We start from the raw sequence: 18277 nt of genomic DNA, 5'->3' as shown, positions 1-18277 counted from the left end.
CAGCATTAGTTAAACCATCAGTCTATATCACTCAGTACACACCTAGAACACAACAACAGTTAAACCATCAGTCTATTTCACTGAGCACACCCTTCAAGAACACACCAACAGTAAAACCATCAGTCTATATCACTGAGAACACACCGAGAACACAACAGTTAAACCGTCAGTCTATATCACTCAGTACACATCTAGAACACAACAATAGTTAAACCATCAGTCTATGTCACTGAATATACCTCGAAAACACAACAATAGTTAAACCATCCATCTTTATCACTGTGAGTACACTTCGAGAACACACCAATAGTAAAACCATCAGTCTGTATCACTGAGTGCACCCCTAGAACATAGTAACAGTTAAACCATCAGTCTATATCACTCAGTACACACCTAGAACACAACAGTTAAACCATCAGTCATCACTGAGTACACCCCAGAACACAACAATAGTTAAAACATCAGTCTATATCACTGAGTACACACCGAGAATACACAGCAATACAAAACAAGTCACAATTATAGAGTGCCCGCCCAAAAGCTAACATCACAAAACTCTGCTTCTACTATTCACTTCCTTCAAAAACATGAAAATCACTACAAATATCCAGACATACTCACCCTGCGCACAAAACCAAACTCTGGGTGATGCTTGACTGGCATGAAGAGCAGTTTGATCCTCTGGAAGAACTGCACGCCATTGAGTGAGGACACCCCTAAATAAAGGAACACCCCAAAGAGGACGGCCACAGGGATAGCTCGTAGCAGGGGTCCCATGAACAGGGTAACACCTGTGATCATGGAACATAGGAACAGTGAGAACCCATCAAAACCCACATACATCAATACAAATTCATTAATTAGAATTTGCACAAACAAGTATAGAGATTGCAGGTATTTTTCAGACATTTTTATCTTTTTGGCCTTTTCACGATTAATCACTTGAATCAACCCCTTTTCTGCCTGTCACCATGAAACAAGAGAAGAACAAAGATGACAGGACACAGATGCATATGTACTGTACCCAAGTGCTATTTCAGGTCTACAGTAATCCCAGTAAAACTGAAAACATCTATAACCTTCCACTCACCTATAAGTAAGCTGACCATGACATTGGTAAGTCTCTGCTCAATGACATACAGCAGCTTGGGCTTCTCTCCTGGGGCGTGGGTGCTGGAGAAGACACTTAGGGCGGATGTATGAGCGACGGTGCGAACTGTGGCAGCGCACATCCAAGGCAGGCCGAGCAGGCCGCACACAAATGTTAGCACACCCATGAGAAACTGATCCAAATGGAAGCCACTCCCCTTCCTCAGTTTTCGGTCTTTCTTATTAAGGATGACCCTAAAATTGTGAACAATGTGTGAAAACTGTTTAATTTCTAAACGAGATGAGTAACTTGCACAGGTATACAGAAATGGAATTTTATTAATAAAGTTGATATTTCATACTTACCTGACTCATGCTTATCTCTTCCCTATATGCGAAGATAGTGGAACACTTGAAATCCCTTCAAGTTCCATTTTATGATTGAAACAGATGTACAATACATTCACCCATCTAGAGACTCCCTTTCCCGCCAATATGGTCACATGACCAGCCGTGCTTGCAACTCTCTCTGAATCTTACATGCTGAAACAAGAATTACTGTGAATTCAGCATGCCGACGCGGGGCGGTTGAAAGGGCTTGACTCCATCAGTCAGGATAAGCATGAAATATCAATTCTATTCAGAATTCTATGCTTATCATGCTTACAGAATCCAACGGAAATGGCGCTGGGTCAGGCCCTGCTGGATTCTGTTGACCGTCATATAAGTACGTCCAGTACTTTCCTCTTTCAGGAACTATAACGGTAATAGTTCAGTGCTGTTCTTCCAATATTCATCTGTGACATGGTGGGGATCATATACAATCAAACTTGCCTTGTTGTTGACTGGAACGTGATGATATATAGATCAGCTAGCATCCTGCTAGTGTCTAGTGCAAATGTATGTCAAGGTTTCCATCAAGACCATTCACAACACTTCTTCACATACAAGTATCTTCATTATGAGTACAGGGTCATAATCACTCATGCTAGCCTGTTCCAGACATGCACATGGACTCTCAACCATTATCCTCCGTGGAGCGTGTTGGTCTCAACAAGTCACATAATAAAAGGGTGAGTGAAACTCAGCACCTTTGTGGAACCGTTAGTTGTTGTGCGACAAGTGGCCAGTGAATGAATGCCAGTGACTGCCGCCATGGCAATGTCCCGTAGGCAATAGATGGCAAACACTGTGTATGATTTCCAAAAGCAGCCCTCCATTATCGCTACTAGTGAGCAGTTTCCATATAGAGTGAATGTTGACGCCAAGGCTCTCACTTCATGGGGACTGGTTGCTCGTGGAGGTTTGAGTCCTGTTGCTTTGTAGGCCCTCAGCATAATAGCTCTCATCTATACTGAGACAGTGTTGCAGGATACTTCCATAGTGTCACAGCTGATAATGGGATAAATAGGAACTTGAAATGTTGTCGCCTCGTCTTGGTATGTTGGATATATATTATTAAATTTCTGACTGGGCATAAATATCAATCCTGTGTATCATGTGGCCCAAGGACTGTACATAATGCGGTTCTCCAGGCAGTTGATTTTAAGCGATAAAATCCCATCTCAGTCCTAGATGTACAATCTCACGATGACTGGAGTAGATCGCTGAATGCGCCTTTCTCCAGTAGAGATGATGAGGTTTCAGCTAACTTGAGATCTCTGGCATACACAAAGAGCACTGGGTCTCTTGTGAGGGGCGGTACCACCTGTAGTGGAATCTTGTAGGATACTCATGATGAAATCACCAATTCTTCCAGTAGCGTTATAGACGTCCACCTACTTGTGAAGGTACAGTAACGACTGGGGGTAGAATACTCCAGTCGTTCTGAACCTGATCTTCAGCACTTCTCCTTTAGTGCCACTGGCCAGATATCCTATTCCATAAGAGTGCCTGTTTCCTCCAGTGGAGCGACAACAAGAGCCCTTGCTGCCGTGGGTGTTGTATTTCTTGTCTCTTGCTCCTTGGACCCCGGAGAATTTTTACTTGTTGGAGTAACACTGAGAAGTCTGCTGAAGGACAGAAGTCAAAGTGTTGATGGACTTTATCATCATTTAATTTACTTCCCTTGAGTCTTAGTGATGGATTTAGCGACATCCTCAATTCTGTCCTCGAATATCGTAGAAGCTGACCAGGGAACTCTATACAAAGGTTTAGTAAAGCTGTTGCCCCAAGCAGACGCTGATAGCAGACCTTGTTGGTGTAGCACATTCAATCACGCAGATGTCGCGGCTGAAATGAATTGTTCATTCTTTTTTCAGAGTAGTAAGTACAGAGAGGATCATCCTTTCTTCTTCATTCTCATTTGCTGAACTTGGAGATTAGAGCCTCATTGACAGCCCTGGACCATGGGAGTCCGAAGAAGGTACACCGAGTGGTTGTATCCAGTTGTGCCAGTCTCTTATCCTCCACTTAAAAGGATTTGTTGCTGTCTCACTGATGAGCTTATATGTCTTGTCTACTTCTGGCGCTTTCATGAAGTGTCCCATATGATATAGAGGGAATCAATGGGTGTTGAAGGCCGTAATGTGTTGTTGCTGATACTTAGTCTCGGTCTGAAAGGCTGCAGACAAAGTTTCAGGGAGGGTAGATATTGGCACAATCGGTGGAAATGTCTGAGTGTTGATGTCCTCCTAATTCATCTTACAGGTCTGAGCTTTTTTGGAATCCTTTGACAGCCAATTGTGATCCGCGATGTAATCTCAGTCTGAGAAGAAGGCTTCCTCCGGTAATGGAGATCAATGACTTCTAAAGCCATCCTTCAGCGAGTGCATTCGCTTGTGTCAGCCGATGTCCATGCAGTGTCATCATAGTCCTCCTGACTTTATGAATCCACGACTAATATTCCATAAGTGCCTACACTCATGCCTGCGAGAATCGGTATCCAATGGAGACAACAAACGATGACATCTTCAATAAATGGGGGATGTAGATAGAGAACACTAGCTGCTGTAAAGAGATCCATGAGTGTGGTCACTTGGCGAGTCGCATGAAGATGCAGTGGATGGCGATGGTTTCCGTGGATGAAGGCATGCATACGATGCTTCCTCTTCATCTGACTTACCTAATGCAGTCGGTGAACCATCATGAAGGGTGACTGTAGTAGTAGTGGCTGATTGGCGTTTCCGTTCGGGTTCATCAGGTGAGTGGTGAACTGTTGCATGAAGAGGCCAGTGTCCAGTGACTGAGGTGCAAGCAGTGGCAGTTGATTTTCAGAAGCACCTGACGTGTAGAGTGTAGGCGCTGTAGATGTCTGTGTAGATCGTAGACTCTCTGAAGGATGAAGCATAGTTGTCGACATAGTTGAGCTCACAATCTGTACCTCAGGAAGTAGAAGTGGAGGTTCATTGTAGATATGACATTCGTCAGGAGGACTATCTCATCGATGAGGGAGTGTTGTTTCAGAGCAGGTCTAGTAGTTGAAGACTTAGATGACAAGTCAAAGTTGAAGAAAACGTATAAGAAAATTTATAAGCTGCAGCAATAATTTTACATAATGATGATAATAATTACAATCCCCAAACCCAATATGACACAATTATAGGACCGAAATAAAGCAAAAAAGTGCCTCCAAAACCAGTGCCTCCAGACGTCCTCGTCGGGTGATGAAGGAGAGACTGACAAGCATGGCTGGTCATGTGACCATATTGGCGGGCAAGGGAGGCCCTCGATAGGTGAGTGTATTGTATATCTGCTTCAAATAGAATGGAACCTGAAGGGATTTCAAGAGTCCAACTCCCTTCACACAAAGGGAGGAGATAAACACAATAAGCATGAGTTGGGAAAAGGAAAAATATATTCGTTTTATGTTCCTGCATATGTATCACACACCACCTAAAGACTAACCGCAGATTTTCAGATTGTACAGAGTGCAGGTTGTTCAAACCTTACACAGTTTCAGAAAATTAACACTATAAAGAGACTTAAAACATTAAAAATGAGTAATGACTTATTTAACAGAATAAAAGCGATTTCAACCAAACTGACAGAACTCGACACAGTCTTGAGATTCAATTCATGTTCAGATTCAAAATATATCTATGAGTCCTAAATTTTTTAGATTTCAAGGTCACAACCATTAAAAGGTCAGCATCACAAGTCTGTGAACAGTCTGTGTGTAGCCTTTGTGCAGTTTTGACTCACTCTGTCAGCTGTATCTCCATGAAAAGCAAGATGAAGATAAGGAAGGCAGGGATTATGGCTGCAAACACCATCCATATTTCAATATTATTTTTGCTCCCCATCGGATTGACAAACCAGCCATACCGCTTCTTGGATGTGGGACTGAGAGAATCTTGGATTTCTAGTTTCTGCAACATTCATGGAAAAACTGAGTCAACGTATAACTACAATGAATCTCATCATGATACAAAGCCAACACTGAAAATTATCTATGGCATGGATGAATCATTCTAGCTAGAGATTATAATGAGGTTGCTGGTATTGAGAAGGTGTCTGACCTGCCCCAGAATCCCCACTCAGGACAGAAGCATGGTGTACAGGGTAACTTACGTGCCCAGAATCCCCAACCAGGACAGAAATATGATGTACAGGGTGAGTGATGTACCCCCAGAATCTCCACCAGGGACACACACGTTGTACAGGTGGACAGATGTTCCATAATGCACACCACTACCAAGACTGCAAGTATGGGGAACTCAAGTATCCACATCAAGGAACCACATAAGACAGGATGCTACTGACCTGAGTGTAGGTGTCTTTAAGCGAGTAATCAAGCAGGACCATAAGGACAAGGGCAATCAGGATTCCAAAATCTCCAAGGGCACGACGAGCCTGCAGCAAAAGTAATGACCACTACAACCCCAACAAACACAACACCACACATGGAACTTAATTATTGACTACAAACATAAAGATGGAAAAACTGTGATTCCAATAACATGTCAACAACACAAAATGATGCCAATAAGATGTTAACAATACAAAGTGTTGTCAACAACACAAAGTGATGTCAACAACACAAAATGATGCCAATAAGATGTTAACAACACAAAGTGATGTCAACAACACAAAGTGATGTCAACAACACAAAGTGATGCCAATAAGATGTTAACAACACAAAATGATATCATCAGCATGTCAACAAGTGATGTCAATGATACAAGGTGATGCCAACAAGATGTCAACAAAACAAAGTGAAGCCAACAAGATGTCAACAACACAAAGTAACGTCAACAGGGTGTCAACAATACAAAGTGATGTCAACAGGGTGTCAACAATACAAAGTGATGCCAACAAGATGTCAACAACACAAAGTGATGTCAACAAGATGTCAACAACACAAAGTGATGTCAACAACACAAAGTGATGCCAACAAGATGTTAACAACACAAAGTGATGTCAACAAGATGTCAACAACACAAAGTGATGTCAACAAGATGTCAACAACACAAAGTGATGTCAACAACACAAAGTGATGCCAACAAGATGTCAACAACACAAAGTGATGCCAACAAGATGTCAACAACACAAAGTGATGTCAACAACACAAAGTGATGCCAATAAGATGTTAACAACACAAAGTGATGTCAACAACACAAAGTGATGCCAATAAGATGTTAACAACACAAAGTGATATCATCAGCATGTCAACAAGTGATGTCAATGATACAAGGTGATGCCAACAAGATGTCAACAAAACAAAGTGAAGCCAACAAGATGTCAACAACACAAAGTAACGTCAACAGGGTGTCAACAATACAAAGTGATGTCAACAACACAAAGTGATGTCAACAACACAAAATGATGTCAACAACACAAAGTAACGTCAACAGGGTGTCAACAACACAAAGTAACGTCAACAGGGTGTCAACAATACAAAGTAACGTCAACAGGGTGTCAACAATACAAAGTGATGTCAACAACACAAAGTGATGTCAACAGGGTGTCAACAATACAAAGTGATGTCAACAACACAAAGTAACGTCAACAGGGTGTCAACAATACAAAGTGATGTCAACAACACTAAGTGATGTCAACAACACAAAGTGATGTCAACAACACAAAGTAACGTCAACAGGGTGTCAACAACACAAAGTGATGTCAACAACACAAAATGATGCCAATAAGATGTTAACAACACAAAATGATGCCAATAAGATGTTAACAACACAAAGTGATATCATCAGCATGTCAACAAGTGATGTCAATGATACAAGGTGATGCCAACAAGATGTCAACAAAACAAAGTGAAGCCAACAAGATGTCAACAACACAAAGTAACGTCAACAGGGTGTCAACAATACAAAGTGATGTCAAGATGTCAACAAATTGGCAACAATAGAGAGTGATGTCAATAAAAAAAACTGATGGCAGCAAAAGATCAATACTTCATATATCGTGTCTCTCTAACTACAAATGTTCAACAGTATTGGGCTCCTGAAATCAGGACAACATACAGATTGCAACTACAGAGATTACATCAATGTGTGTACTCACACTCCTGCCTAAGAACTTGCTGTTCCTGAAGATCCTCAGGAAATAGGCGATAAGGAAAGTCCCGAGCACCAAAATGGTTGTGAGGAGAGCAGTGTTTGGTTCATTGCGCCTTTCATGGTGGTCATCAGAATCATGTGCAGGACTGGTGTTGTTGTTGTTGTTGTTGGTGTTGTTGGTGCTGGTGATGTTGGTGATGTCAGTGAAGTTGGTGATATTGCGGTATAGGTCAGGATAATGACTACTGTCAACGGCATGCTCCGTGTCATTGGGGCAGAACACAGCATTCAGGGGATGGTAGGTGAAAGTCTGAAATAGACATCATCACCATCATCATCATCATCATCAACAATATAACGCACAGTGACATGGAAAAGTCAGGTTATGTTAGAAATAGTTTGTTTGGGAGAAAGGAGTTGTTTGTGTTCATTGTATATAGGTGTACTCACCAATATTCATGCTTCACAATGGTGGACTGAAGATAAGCAAGCTTGGAATATTTTTAATAGTGATAAATATCATTAAAAGTTCTTGAATGTCAATGTCCTAAGAGACTACACTCCTTAGATACATGACCAGTGCAGCTATTTGCCTCCTGCAAGCATAGTATGTTGGTACCATTTGCCTAAACAACAGCTATGGACTAGATAAGTAAGCTTAATTAGTTGATGCTAATTCACTAAAAAATCAGCAACAAAGAATGAGGAAAACCTTGAGCTCACCTGGTGCCATCGCCACTCACTTCATCCAGGATTTTCTAAACCTGGCGCTCAACTGGTGGCATCCCTACTCACTTCATCCAGGATTTCCTAAAAATCAAGCTCAACTTGTGCCATCCATACTCACCTCATCAAGTTTCTTGATAGCCTCATAGATGAAGATGAGCGAAATGAGAATGGCAAATATCTCTTCAGTGAAACGTGTGACGTAGCGAATGAGAAAGCTTCCTTCTAGTGCCACCGTTACTGTGGTGATGATGCACACCCACATGCCAATCCAGGACCGGAACGACAGAAACTCGATGTCATTGGTGTCACAGAACTGCAAGTAGATAACATGATTGCTTTGATTGACTGTAACTAAACTGCACTGAACAGTAAATATTGGGCATCAGGAAACAAATGACAGATCGATTTATGTGACAAATGAAATTAATAGTTTGACTAAGTGGATGGGTGGCTTGAAGTATTTTGAGTTAAATATCTCCAGTAGACTGAAATCATGCTCGCTTAATCATGTTAAGCAACTATTTGCTACTGGAGACAGAATATTTGAAATTAAAATGGTTATGACAGAAACAGATACTCAGCCTTCACACAGCCTACAGCAACGACAGTTACAAATTAAAACTAAAAAAAAATGTTTCTCTTTTGGCCTTGCTAAAGGCACATATGATACATCCAGATAGAGGTGGACTGTATGTCACTGACAACAAGAACTAGAACAATAAGGAGGAAGGGGTTACTAATTACATTCCTGCATGGAATGCATTGAGAAATATACAACTTTATTTAACTCTCAAATTCCATAAACACAATAAAAATAATCCAAACCGGCTTGGGAAATTTGGGTTCTGACAGAAACTGTCATTAAAAGGTATTTGTTTGACAGGTGCCAGTTTTACCTTATACAGTGATTGTTCAAACACTAGCACTGGGCCTGTGGCGCCCACAATTAGCAGCGGCTGCCCACAAAACAAGCCAAACACAATGCCGCACAGCGAGGTGCTCACCACCGTCTCACTCACTCCCATCAAGCCTTTGGTCTTCTCACCTGCAACAACAATTGATGGCAAGTTGTTGGCAGATAACAACGGATTTCAAATGAACTTCAGCTACCTTAATGACGACTTGATTTGTCAAGAGACTACAATTTGTTGTTTCACACTGCAATAGACAGTAAATCATACACAGTAACTATATCAGTAAATACTAACCAGTTTTCATACTGGCAGCCCTTCGGGGTGAGTAACAATCTACCCAGTCACCAAGTCTGACATCCAGTACAAGTTATTGGGTCCTTACAAGCATAACGATGCATAGGACTAACCTTGGCCACTTTGGGCACATAGGTCTTTTCGTAATGAAGTCAAAATATGATACTCTGAATGCAGTAAAAACAGCACTGCAGTAGATGTGTAGCACTGGGTCAAAAGCTCTTTCTACACAACAGTGAGCTTATATTAACAGTAACACAGCAATATCTTACTGAGGATTCCACCAAAGGCTATACATGGAGAAAAACAGGCAAAGAAAATGAAGACGAGTGCCATGAGGCACTGGAGGTTGATGGAGTCTCGCAGGTCACTGACGTAGTGAGGGTAGCGCCGCTTGATGTCGTTGATGAGGCCGCCAAACAAACAGCCTGTCCGCAGCAAGGGGTCTGTGGGGATCTTCTTGTGCTCCTTGTCCATGAGTGCTACAGAGAGAGAAGCATGAGGTAGCACATCATGACATATGTTCGGATGAGTTTGTCTGTGTAAGTAAGTGTACAAAGATAGGCACATACATGATCAAACGATAATGTGCTGAACTCAAGATTTTCAGTATTCAGTCAGGGAGTACAGTGTCACAGACACCATCACATGAAAATATGATGGGGTTGAGGTTGTCAGTTGCAATGTTGAGGTTTGGATTGGCTTAGTTTTATGCCCTCTCAGCAATATTCCAGCTATATGGCGGCAGTTTGAAAAGAATTGAGTTTGGACAAGACAATCCAGTGACCAACAGCATCAGTGTATGCCATTGGGATACAATGACATGTGTCAGCTAAGTCAGTGAGCCTGATCCCTGGGTGCAGATTTGAGGAATACTTTGAGATACACATACCATCATACAACAGTAAGTATTACAAGCTATTTCAAGAAGGTTCAAATAATCATGAATCCATCACATCTGACAGTATTCTTGCAAGGAACCCTTGACATAAATCCTTGATTAGGGACAATGATATTTTTTTCTGATCAATAAGCTTTAGTAACTACTTTCAACGTACCTGTTTGTTCCTCAAGTTTTTTCTTCTTGCGATGTCGCAGGTTAGCACGTTTCCGAGCCATGTCCATGATTGGCAGCAGTGTCTTCTGGTCCCAGTCACCAGGGGGCAGCACTATGGAATCATCCAGGAAACTGTTGATGGCATGTAGAAGTTGTTCCCTAGAATCAGCTTTGTAAGCCACTTCATGGAAACTCTGGAAATGAGAGCCAAATAAACCATTTACATTTTGGGAGTAGCAGGTGCTTGGTGGATACAAGGATATAGCAGAACCATTTTCATCACACCTATATCCTTACCCTTCCTCATTTTCACTGGAATTGTGCCAAACATATGTAACCATAGCACAGAAATGGGCCCACCAAAAAGACACATTCACTTAACTGGCCATGAGTGTAGAAATGGGCCCACCAACAAGATGCACTCACTTAATTGGCCATCAGTGTAGAAATGGGCCCACCAACAAGATGCACTCACTTAATTGGCCATCAGTGTAGAAATGGGCCCACCAACAAGATACACTCACTTAATTGGCCATGAGTGTAGAAATGGGCCCACCAACAAGATGCACTCACTTAATTGGCCATCAGTGTAGAAATGGGCCCACCAACAAGACACACTCACCTGACTGGCCATCAGTGTAGAAATGGGCCCACCAACAAGACACACTCACCTGATTGGCCATCAGTGTAGAAATGGGCCCACCAACAAGACACACTCACCTGATTGGCCATCAGTGTAGAAATGGGCCCACCAACAAGACACACTCACTTAATTGGCCATCAGTGTAGAAATGGGCCCACCAACAAGACACACTCACCTGACTGGCCATCAGTGTAGAAATGGGCCCACCAACAAGACACACTCACCTGATTGGCCATCAGTGTAGAAATGGGCCCACCAACAAGACACACTCACCTGATTGGCCATCAGTGTAGAAATGGGCCCACCAACAAGACACACTCACCTGACTGGCCATCAGTGTAGAAATGGGCCCACCAACAAGACACACTCACCTGATTGGCCATCAGTGTAGAAATGGGCCCACCAACAAGACACACTCACCTGACTGGCCATCAGTGTAGAAATGGGCCCACCAACAAGACACACTCACCTGATTGGCCATCAGTGTAGAAATGGGCCCACCAACAAGACACACTCACCTGATTGGCCATCAGTGTAGAAATGGGCCCACCAACAAGACACACTCACCTGACTGGCCATCAGTGTAGAAATGGGCCCACCAACAAGACACACTCACCTGATTGGCCATCAGTGTAGAAATGGGCCCACCAACAAGACACACTCACCTGATTGGCCATCAGTGTAGAAATGGACCGACCCACTTCATGATAGTCCATGGCACTCTCTGGACCAAGGAGGATGATGACAAAGCGAGTGGGCAGTGGCACCTCCGTGAGATTGTCCAGTACCTGACCCTGTTCTAGACGAACAAAGGCCACTGCCGGTTTCTCCAGGAAGTCGACATTACCAACTAGTACAATGCTGGCTTCTGCGCCTGCAGGAATACGTCGCATTATGTCCTGCACATTACGCTTTGGCTCGGCAGCAGAGATTCCTATGTGTACCCCATCAGTCTGAAACAAACAGACATAATCATTTTAGTCTGACCTTGACCTCCCATGCATGCATTTAACACACTTTCTTCAATGACAGCCATCATTTACTGTAACATTTGATGGAAATTCAAGATATCATAACTGAAACTGATCAGCTCCCCTTGAAGAAAGGATTGTATGGAAAAGGATATCCATTTATATCCAGTCATTCAATGGTGGATGGGTTTGGTTGAACAGTTTTGAGTGTATAACATTTAGCAGATTCTTATTTTCTTGCATTCAATGCAAAAATCACATTTCAAGCCCCTCACCATGTTGTTGTCCACGTCGACCTTCACCATCTCCAACTTGGCAGCCTCGTGGTGTGGAGTGCTACCTTGGTATTCCTCGTTCAGCTTCTTGAGGTCTACACTTGATCCAATGTTGCCAAAACTTGCCTGGGACAAGTTTGGAATCATGGACTTGCGGCGCTGGTGATAATGCCTGGAAGCAGGCCATGGAGACAACATGTCAGCAGCACGTAAACACTGAGCACAATAATGGTGAAAAGGTTTCTCTCATGTGGGTAGCTGAATTTTAGAGTCGTGAAACATCTTATATTAATCGGAGCATTCCCTCTTATTTCAAAGGCATACTGTCAGAATATTATAACAGGATGGAAGGTGCTAAGTAAGTTGTTGCTTTCATACAATCTCCACAGATGGTTACAGGATGAACAAAGATGCTCTCCTCCATACATGTTCCCTTATTGGTACATTATGTTAACACTTTCCTCGGCTACTTCCAGTACTGTCTTACCAATCCAGATGGAAATCACTGATGACCATGTGGATAAGAACATGGAGGGAAGGGTAGAATGTCATTGAAGTATCTACTATTCATCTGGCCATTAAAATTAAGAAAAATACAGAACAGCAAAGGAAATATCATTCTAAAAGGTAACTTTAGCCAAATAAACACCAGTGAGTGAATGAGTCACAATGAGAAAGTAATGAAGGATGACTTGTAGTGATGAAGTATACCTCTACGCCAATACTAAACAACATAACACAGAAACCACTATACATGATTCATGTCAGTTAGCATGCATAATCCTGACATACGCATGCATAACACATACCTAGTGTCTCCACAGCCTGTAACCAATCAATACACCCAACAAACCTCGCCTCTCGTAACTTGGTTTCCAGAAATTCATATCTAGCCATGGTGCTGGCAGTAAAAATAAAATGCAGTTGAAAGAAACACTTCCCTTGATTCGTTCCACTTTAATTATATTTTATTGATACTGAAACTTGTACACAGGTTTTACCTCAACTATTGAATAAAACCTGTCTGTATGTCTCAGGAAAATGAGGCCTTAAAATTATTTTCACATTTTATCAAATTCAGATGAAAAAAACAAGACAATGTGTAGGTAGCAGAGCATGCTTCTGGTCGACAGTCAACAAGTTTTCATTACTCAGTGTTAAGATAATACTCCGACAATCGCAAACTAAACAAATATAATCTGTGGGCCAATTTCAAAATCATTAACATTTTCTTCTTTATCTGAATTTGTAGAAAGCTGGATAAGATGGTTACAAGTGAAATGGAGACACTCAAGAACAGACCAGGATCACGGCTACTGTGATCAGGTCAGACATGCATACATGAGTTGTGACAGCTGCTCTACACTGGTTCACTCTGGCTAGTGTTCGGATCACAGGCTGCAGTCTGTGATCACATGAACCAAATAACTAGTTAGGATCAGATGTCAGTTAACAAGGAGCTTCAGTCTGTTTGCTTGTAAGTATCACCTCTAAACTTAATAAAGAGTGTTTTTGGAAACCAACAAGGATTTGATGATCAACACTAACTTGTTATTGCTCAGTGCAATGGTAGACCTGGCGAATAATACTGATGAACCAATGAATTTCATGAGATGTCAATGAAATGATACACATTCTGACGGAGCACACGATCAATTAGTCAGAAACCTGACAAAACACCAAATGTTAATACAAATTAATTCTCCCCTACTTCCTACACCAAGCGTAGTATTAAAAATATTTGGAAAAGTTATGTAATGACGCAAAATAAACCAAAAAGGGGAATCTATCATGCAGAAAACAAAATGTGCGAGCTGATTTCAACAAAGAATACTGGTAATAGAATAAATACTCCTCAGTAAAATAATGTTGTGCAGGAGGAACTCCATTCAGTGGACAAACTGACAATTGTCTTACTGGTTAAGCAACATGAAGTAACAGCTGGTGACAAAACTACAGCTTGTTGTCCCTTCTCCTTCTTTTGTATTTCCTTGACAACATCAGTAAATTATGTAAACTTGGATCATTTAAAAGAGTCAAGATACAAGATCAGAAAAAATAGCTGACTTTTAAGCATATCAAGCTTGTTTAAAAAATACCATGGAGGCTGATTGCTATCCAACAATGTGTTTCCAATAGATAATAACAGTACCATCATATTCAGATGTCCATTTTGAAGAATGGATTGTGTGGTGTATTTGCACCAAGAAAACTAAACCACAACGTGTAGAGAGGCACACACAAAATGGTTCTGTTTGTGAAAGTTTGTCTGTTGTGACTGCACCAAAATCTGTTTTCTATGAAGCAAACAGCTGTAAAACGTTGAAGGAAACATAAAGTAAGTGGCAGTGTTACATAATCTACAACTGAAAGTTGGGATTAGTAAAGCAGACACAGCTTGTTTCCTGAGGATCAAATATCACTGATCGTTTCACATTTCTTCACAGAACAATCCTTTGTTGGCAAAGTCAGAATTCTAAAAAATTGCAAAAGCATGCCAAATGAGAAACATCAAACATGTGAATGAGAAGAATCAAGCTGTAACTACATATTGCGTAAATAACTATGAGAGAACACTGAAGTCAGAGTTAACAAACTGACACTCTACAAAAACATCAGTGTCATAATTCCTGAAGTAAAGGAAATGTCTTCACAAAACAAATGCGAAACATATACTATTCGAAAAAGAACTTAGGTGATCATATTTATGTAAGTATTTTGAAGATTCTAAAGATGATCATTGCATATCAAGTATCAGTTTGTGTCACAGTTACTGCAGAGTCCTCTTGTCTAGATGTGAGTCACAGTCCAACACAGATATAGAGTGTCTGCATTCACCAGTAAACTACACAATCCGCAGGCATAGACATTCATAAAATACGAAAAGACGTATGTTAAATGGCTCTTGACAACTACCTGTGCCACAGGCCTTGGCAAGAGCTGTTGCCATACTAAAGCCTTGCCAAAGCCTATGTAACAGGATTTCCTTGACACCATCAAGTAAATGCATGATAACAGCTTGTGTTAGAGGATTCACTTGACAACAGTCGGTGCCAAGTAAAACTTGACAACAGACTGTGTTACTGAATGACTTTGACAATAGTCAAAGCTCTACCACAGCAACCAAATACATGTGTAACAATCCTGTATGACAATAAAACCTTGAAAGATCAGACACTGAACATCTGTGTCACAGTAAACCATTGACAACAGTCTGTGTCATGGTAAACCATTGACAACAGCTTGTGTTACAGGATTTCTTTGATAACAGTCTGAGCCAAGTAAAACTTGACAGCAGACTGTGTTACAGAGCAATCTTGACCATGTCAAAGGCTTGGCATGGACCTGAACCAGTCACCAAATGACCAAGAACAATGATCAAGACATTTCAGCACCACAGCAAACATCTGACCAGTCTGTGACACAGAGAACATTTATGAGCCTGTGCAAGATGGTGTCTCTGGCAATTGCCTGTGAATCAGTGAACCCTTCACAGCAGCTTATGTCACAGAATTGAATTTTGATTTTGAATCAAAACAGTACTTCAGCAAGTGGGAATTTGTATGCCTTGATTAGAAATTCCCTGACAATATGGCGGAAGGGGACAACAAACCACGTCATTAGGGCCACAAATCATGCTCGAATAAACTATACACGTACATACAATACAATACATTACATTTCAATAACTTTACCCAACACTAAAAAAACAGTCATGCCTGACATAGGTTTTCGGTGAATCAGTTAAGTTTACATTAGTTTTCAATTACTAATTACACAATAGTGATAATACAATATGATTATACAATATCAGATAAGCTGAAATAATATATCATCTGAGACTGGTAAGTCTCGAACCAGCTTCTACATAATGTCCATACTGTTCCTTGGTTTATAACGGTATTGTCAATGGTTATCCAATCATCTCAGTCATGTGACATGATGCCAAAAACATTCCCATGTATGTTCTGTTTCACTGATGTTTAAGGAAACATATAAACAACATACAAACATTCACACAATTTCAGATAAGTGCTGAAATGTTCTCTTAATGTCTTGAAATCCAACCATTTGAGAGAGTTGGCAGAATATGAAAGCCCTGAGCACTGACTACCCTGTGTACATTAGCTGTGTGTTTGATGCTGTGGTCAGGTGCAGCGCTGTTGCCATCATGTTGCAATCAGTCTGAACCACATATTTCCAGTGATTGACATCATCAATCCACACAACTGGGCTATGATGACATTATAAAATACAGTAAGTGACTGCGTTTGACCACACAATTTTGTTAGTGGTTACAAGCAAGTATATGTGAAGACCCATTGTAACCCCGATCTTCATGGGGCACAAGCCAGCAGCAGAAACTGTTGGGGTGGGTGATAACAGACAATATACAATGTCAAGAAGCATAGCAAACCTGGATGTATCCAACCCCACGAGGTTGGAATAAGACACGTTTCGGGGAAGAAACGTGCTGCGTTCACTAACATGCCTGAAATCAAATGGTGTTACAAGGAATAAAGTTAATAGTGAATGACAACATAGTAAACTCAAAGCAGGGTAGTACATGTTCAAATGATAAAAAAAGCAAAGGAAGATGAAGAAAGTGGAGCCATCAAAGTCTCTAGCTCACCCACCAAGTTCAAGTAATTACAGTCTCAAATGTTCTCCTATTTGTTTGAAACCACTAGCACAGGTAATGTTCTGGTTAGCTGAGAAAATAATCAGGAAGACCTAGGATTTGAAACCTTTATCTAAGACTTCTTTTGACAGCTTTTATGATTTGAAAATAAGCCGTAACAATTATTGTGGTGGTGAATCTGAAGGAATGCATGAAGGACAAAAGGATGAAATTCTTGAAAGGACAGACAGTATGAAAACAATTAATAATACATCACAAATACCATTTTGAAAATATTAATAACCATTTCCTGTGTGATGTTGAGGCTGAGAAAGAATTACTTTTCAGCTCAGTGTTGACATAAAATGATTCTTTGGTTGAGGACTATATAACAATATTCACCTTGCATAGAAACATTAAATGCTTATATGTCTCAAGGTGATCACGCTTAATTGAGTATAATCTGACAAACACCAGTATATGATGGTTTCTTACAACTTTGCCAAAACATTTCTTCTGTTTATGACTAGTCTACAGATGAACACCAGACAATATACCAGGACATAATCTCACTGGGGTATTTACCCCAGTCAGGTGAGACGTCTCATAGGAACATCACTTTGACAATGTCATACTCTGGATGTATACAATAATTTCTTTCTCTTCATACATGGTATACAAATATGTAACATGTTCATCATGATTACACTCCTCTCTGACCATTGTCAAACAATGTTAAGTTGTCCCAAGCGGATGTAGCAATAATCTGTAGTCGGTGAGACTAGCGTGAGTCATACTAGGGAGTCCTAGTTTTGTTAAATCTGTCATACCTCCTTCCCACATTCATAAAAGTATGAAACATTTCTTTTAGACTCTCCAACAGCTTGAAACTTGTCCATGAAAACATGACTACAACTACCTACAAGTATACTGATATTTAGAATAAATGAGTTGCATACATAGCATTAGTGTTGTATCACATGTCCATTCTGACAAAAACAAAGTACTACCAACCTGGTTTTGATTTCAATTCTTAACTTATCAATATACTAGCCATATGACAGTGGCATGTACATAATGGGGGTTTGGACCATATAGATAGTGATCAATAATGTGACCTCCGTGCCGGGCCACTATCAGAATACCAATTCACTTGATCACCCACTTGGATGGCTCTGAAGACCAGCATATGTTGCTTGGGCCTATTCTAACAGGAATCCCAACTGGCA

At 40.9% G+C, this 18277-nt stretch overlaps 1 protein-coding gene across 7 annotated transcripts in view; it reads right to left on the bottom strand.

Annotated features, from left to right (window-relative positions):
• LOC137299127 (band 3 anion transport protein-like) overlaps positions 1-18277 on the bottom strand; it is a 112387-nt gene that overhangs the window by 8135 nt on the left and 85975 nt on the right. For 6 of the 7 annotated variants that reach the window (XM_067831652.1, XM_067831650.1, XM_067831653.1 and 3 more), the window contains 12 exons: positions 16845-16919; positions 12428-12599; positions 11847-12134; positions 10540-10732; positions 9754-9963; positions 9170-9318; positions 8392-8586; positions 7549-7854; positions 5794-5883; positions 5233-5399; positions 1091-1344; positions 622-791 (listed from right to left, as the gene is read on the bottom strand). In XM_067831652.1, coding sequence (XP_067687753.1) covers positions 622-791; positions 1091-1344; positions 5233-5399; positions 5794-5883; positions 7549-7854; positions 8392-8586; positions 9170-9318; positions 9754-9963; positions 10540-10732; positions 11847-12134; positions 12428-12599; positions 16845-16919 — 2269 coding nt within the window. The remainder of the gene's footprint in view (positions 1-621; positions 792-1090; positions 1345-5232; positions 5400-5793; positions 5884-7548; positions 7855-8391; positions 8587-9169; positions 9319-9753; positions 9964-10539; positions 10733-11846; positions 12135-12427; positions 12600-16844; positions 16920-18277) is intronic. The other variant, XM_067831657.1, reaches the window with a different exon arrangement.

Source organism: Haliotis asinina, chromosome 10, assembly GCF_037392515.1.
Source record: "Haliotis asinina isolate JCU_RB_2024 chromosome 10, JCU_Hal_asi_v2, whole genome shotgun sequence".
Lineage (NCBI taxonomy): Eukaryota > Metazoa > Mollusca > Gastropoda > Lepetellida > Haliotidae > Haliotis > Haliotis asinina.
The sequence above is the reverse complement of the archived record's forward strand: the minus strand, read 5'-3'. Positions and strand labels throughout refer to the sequence as shown.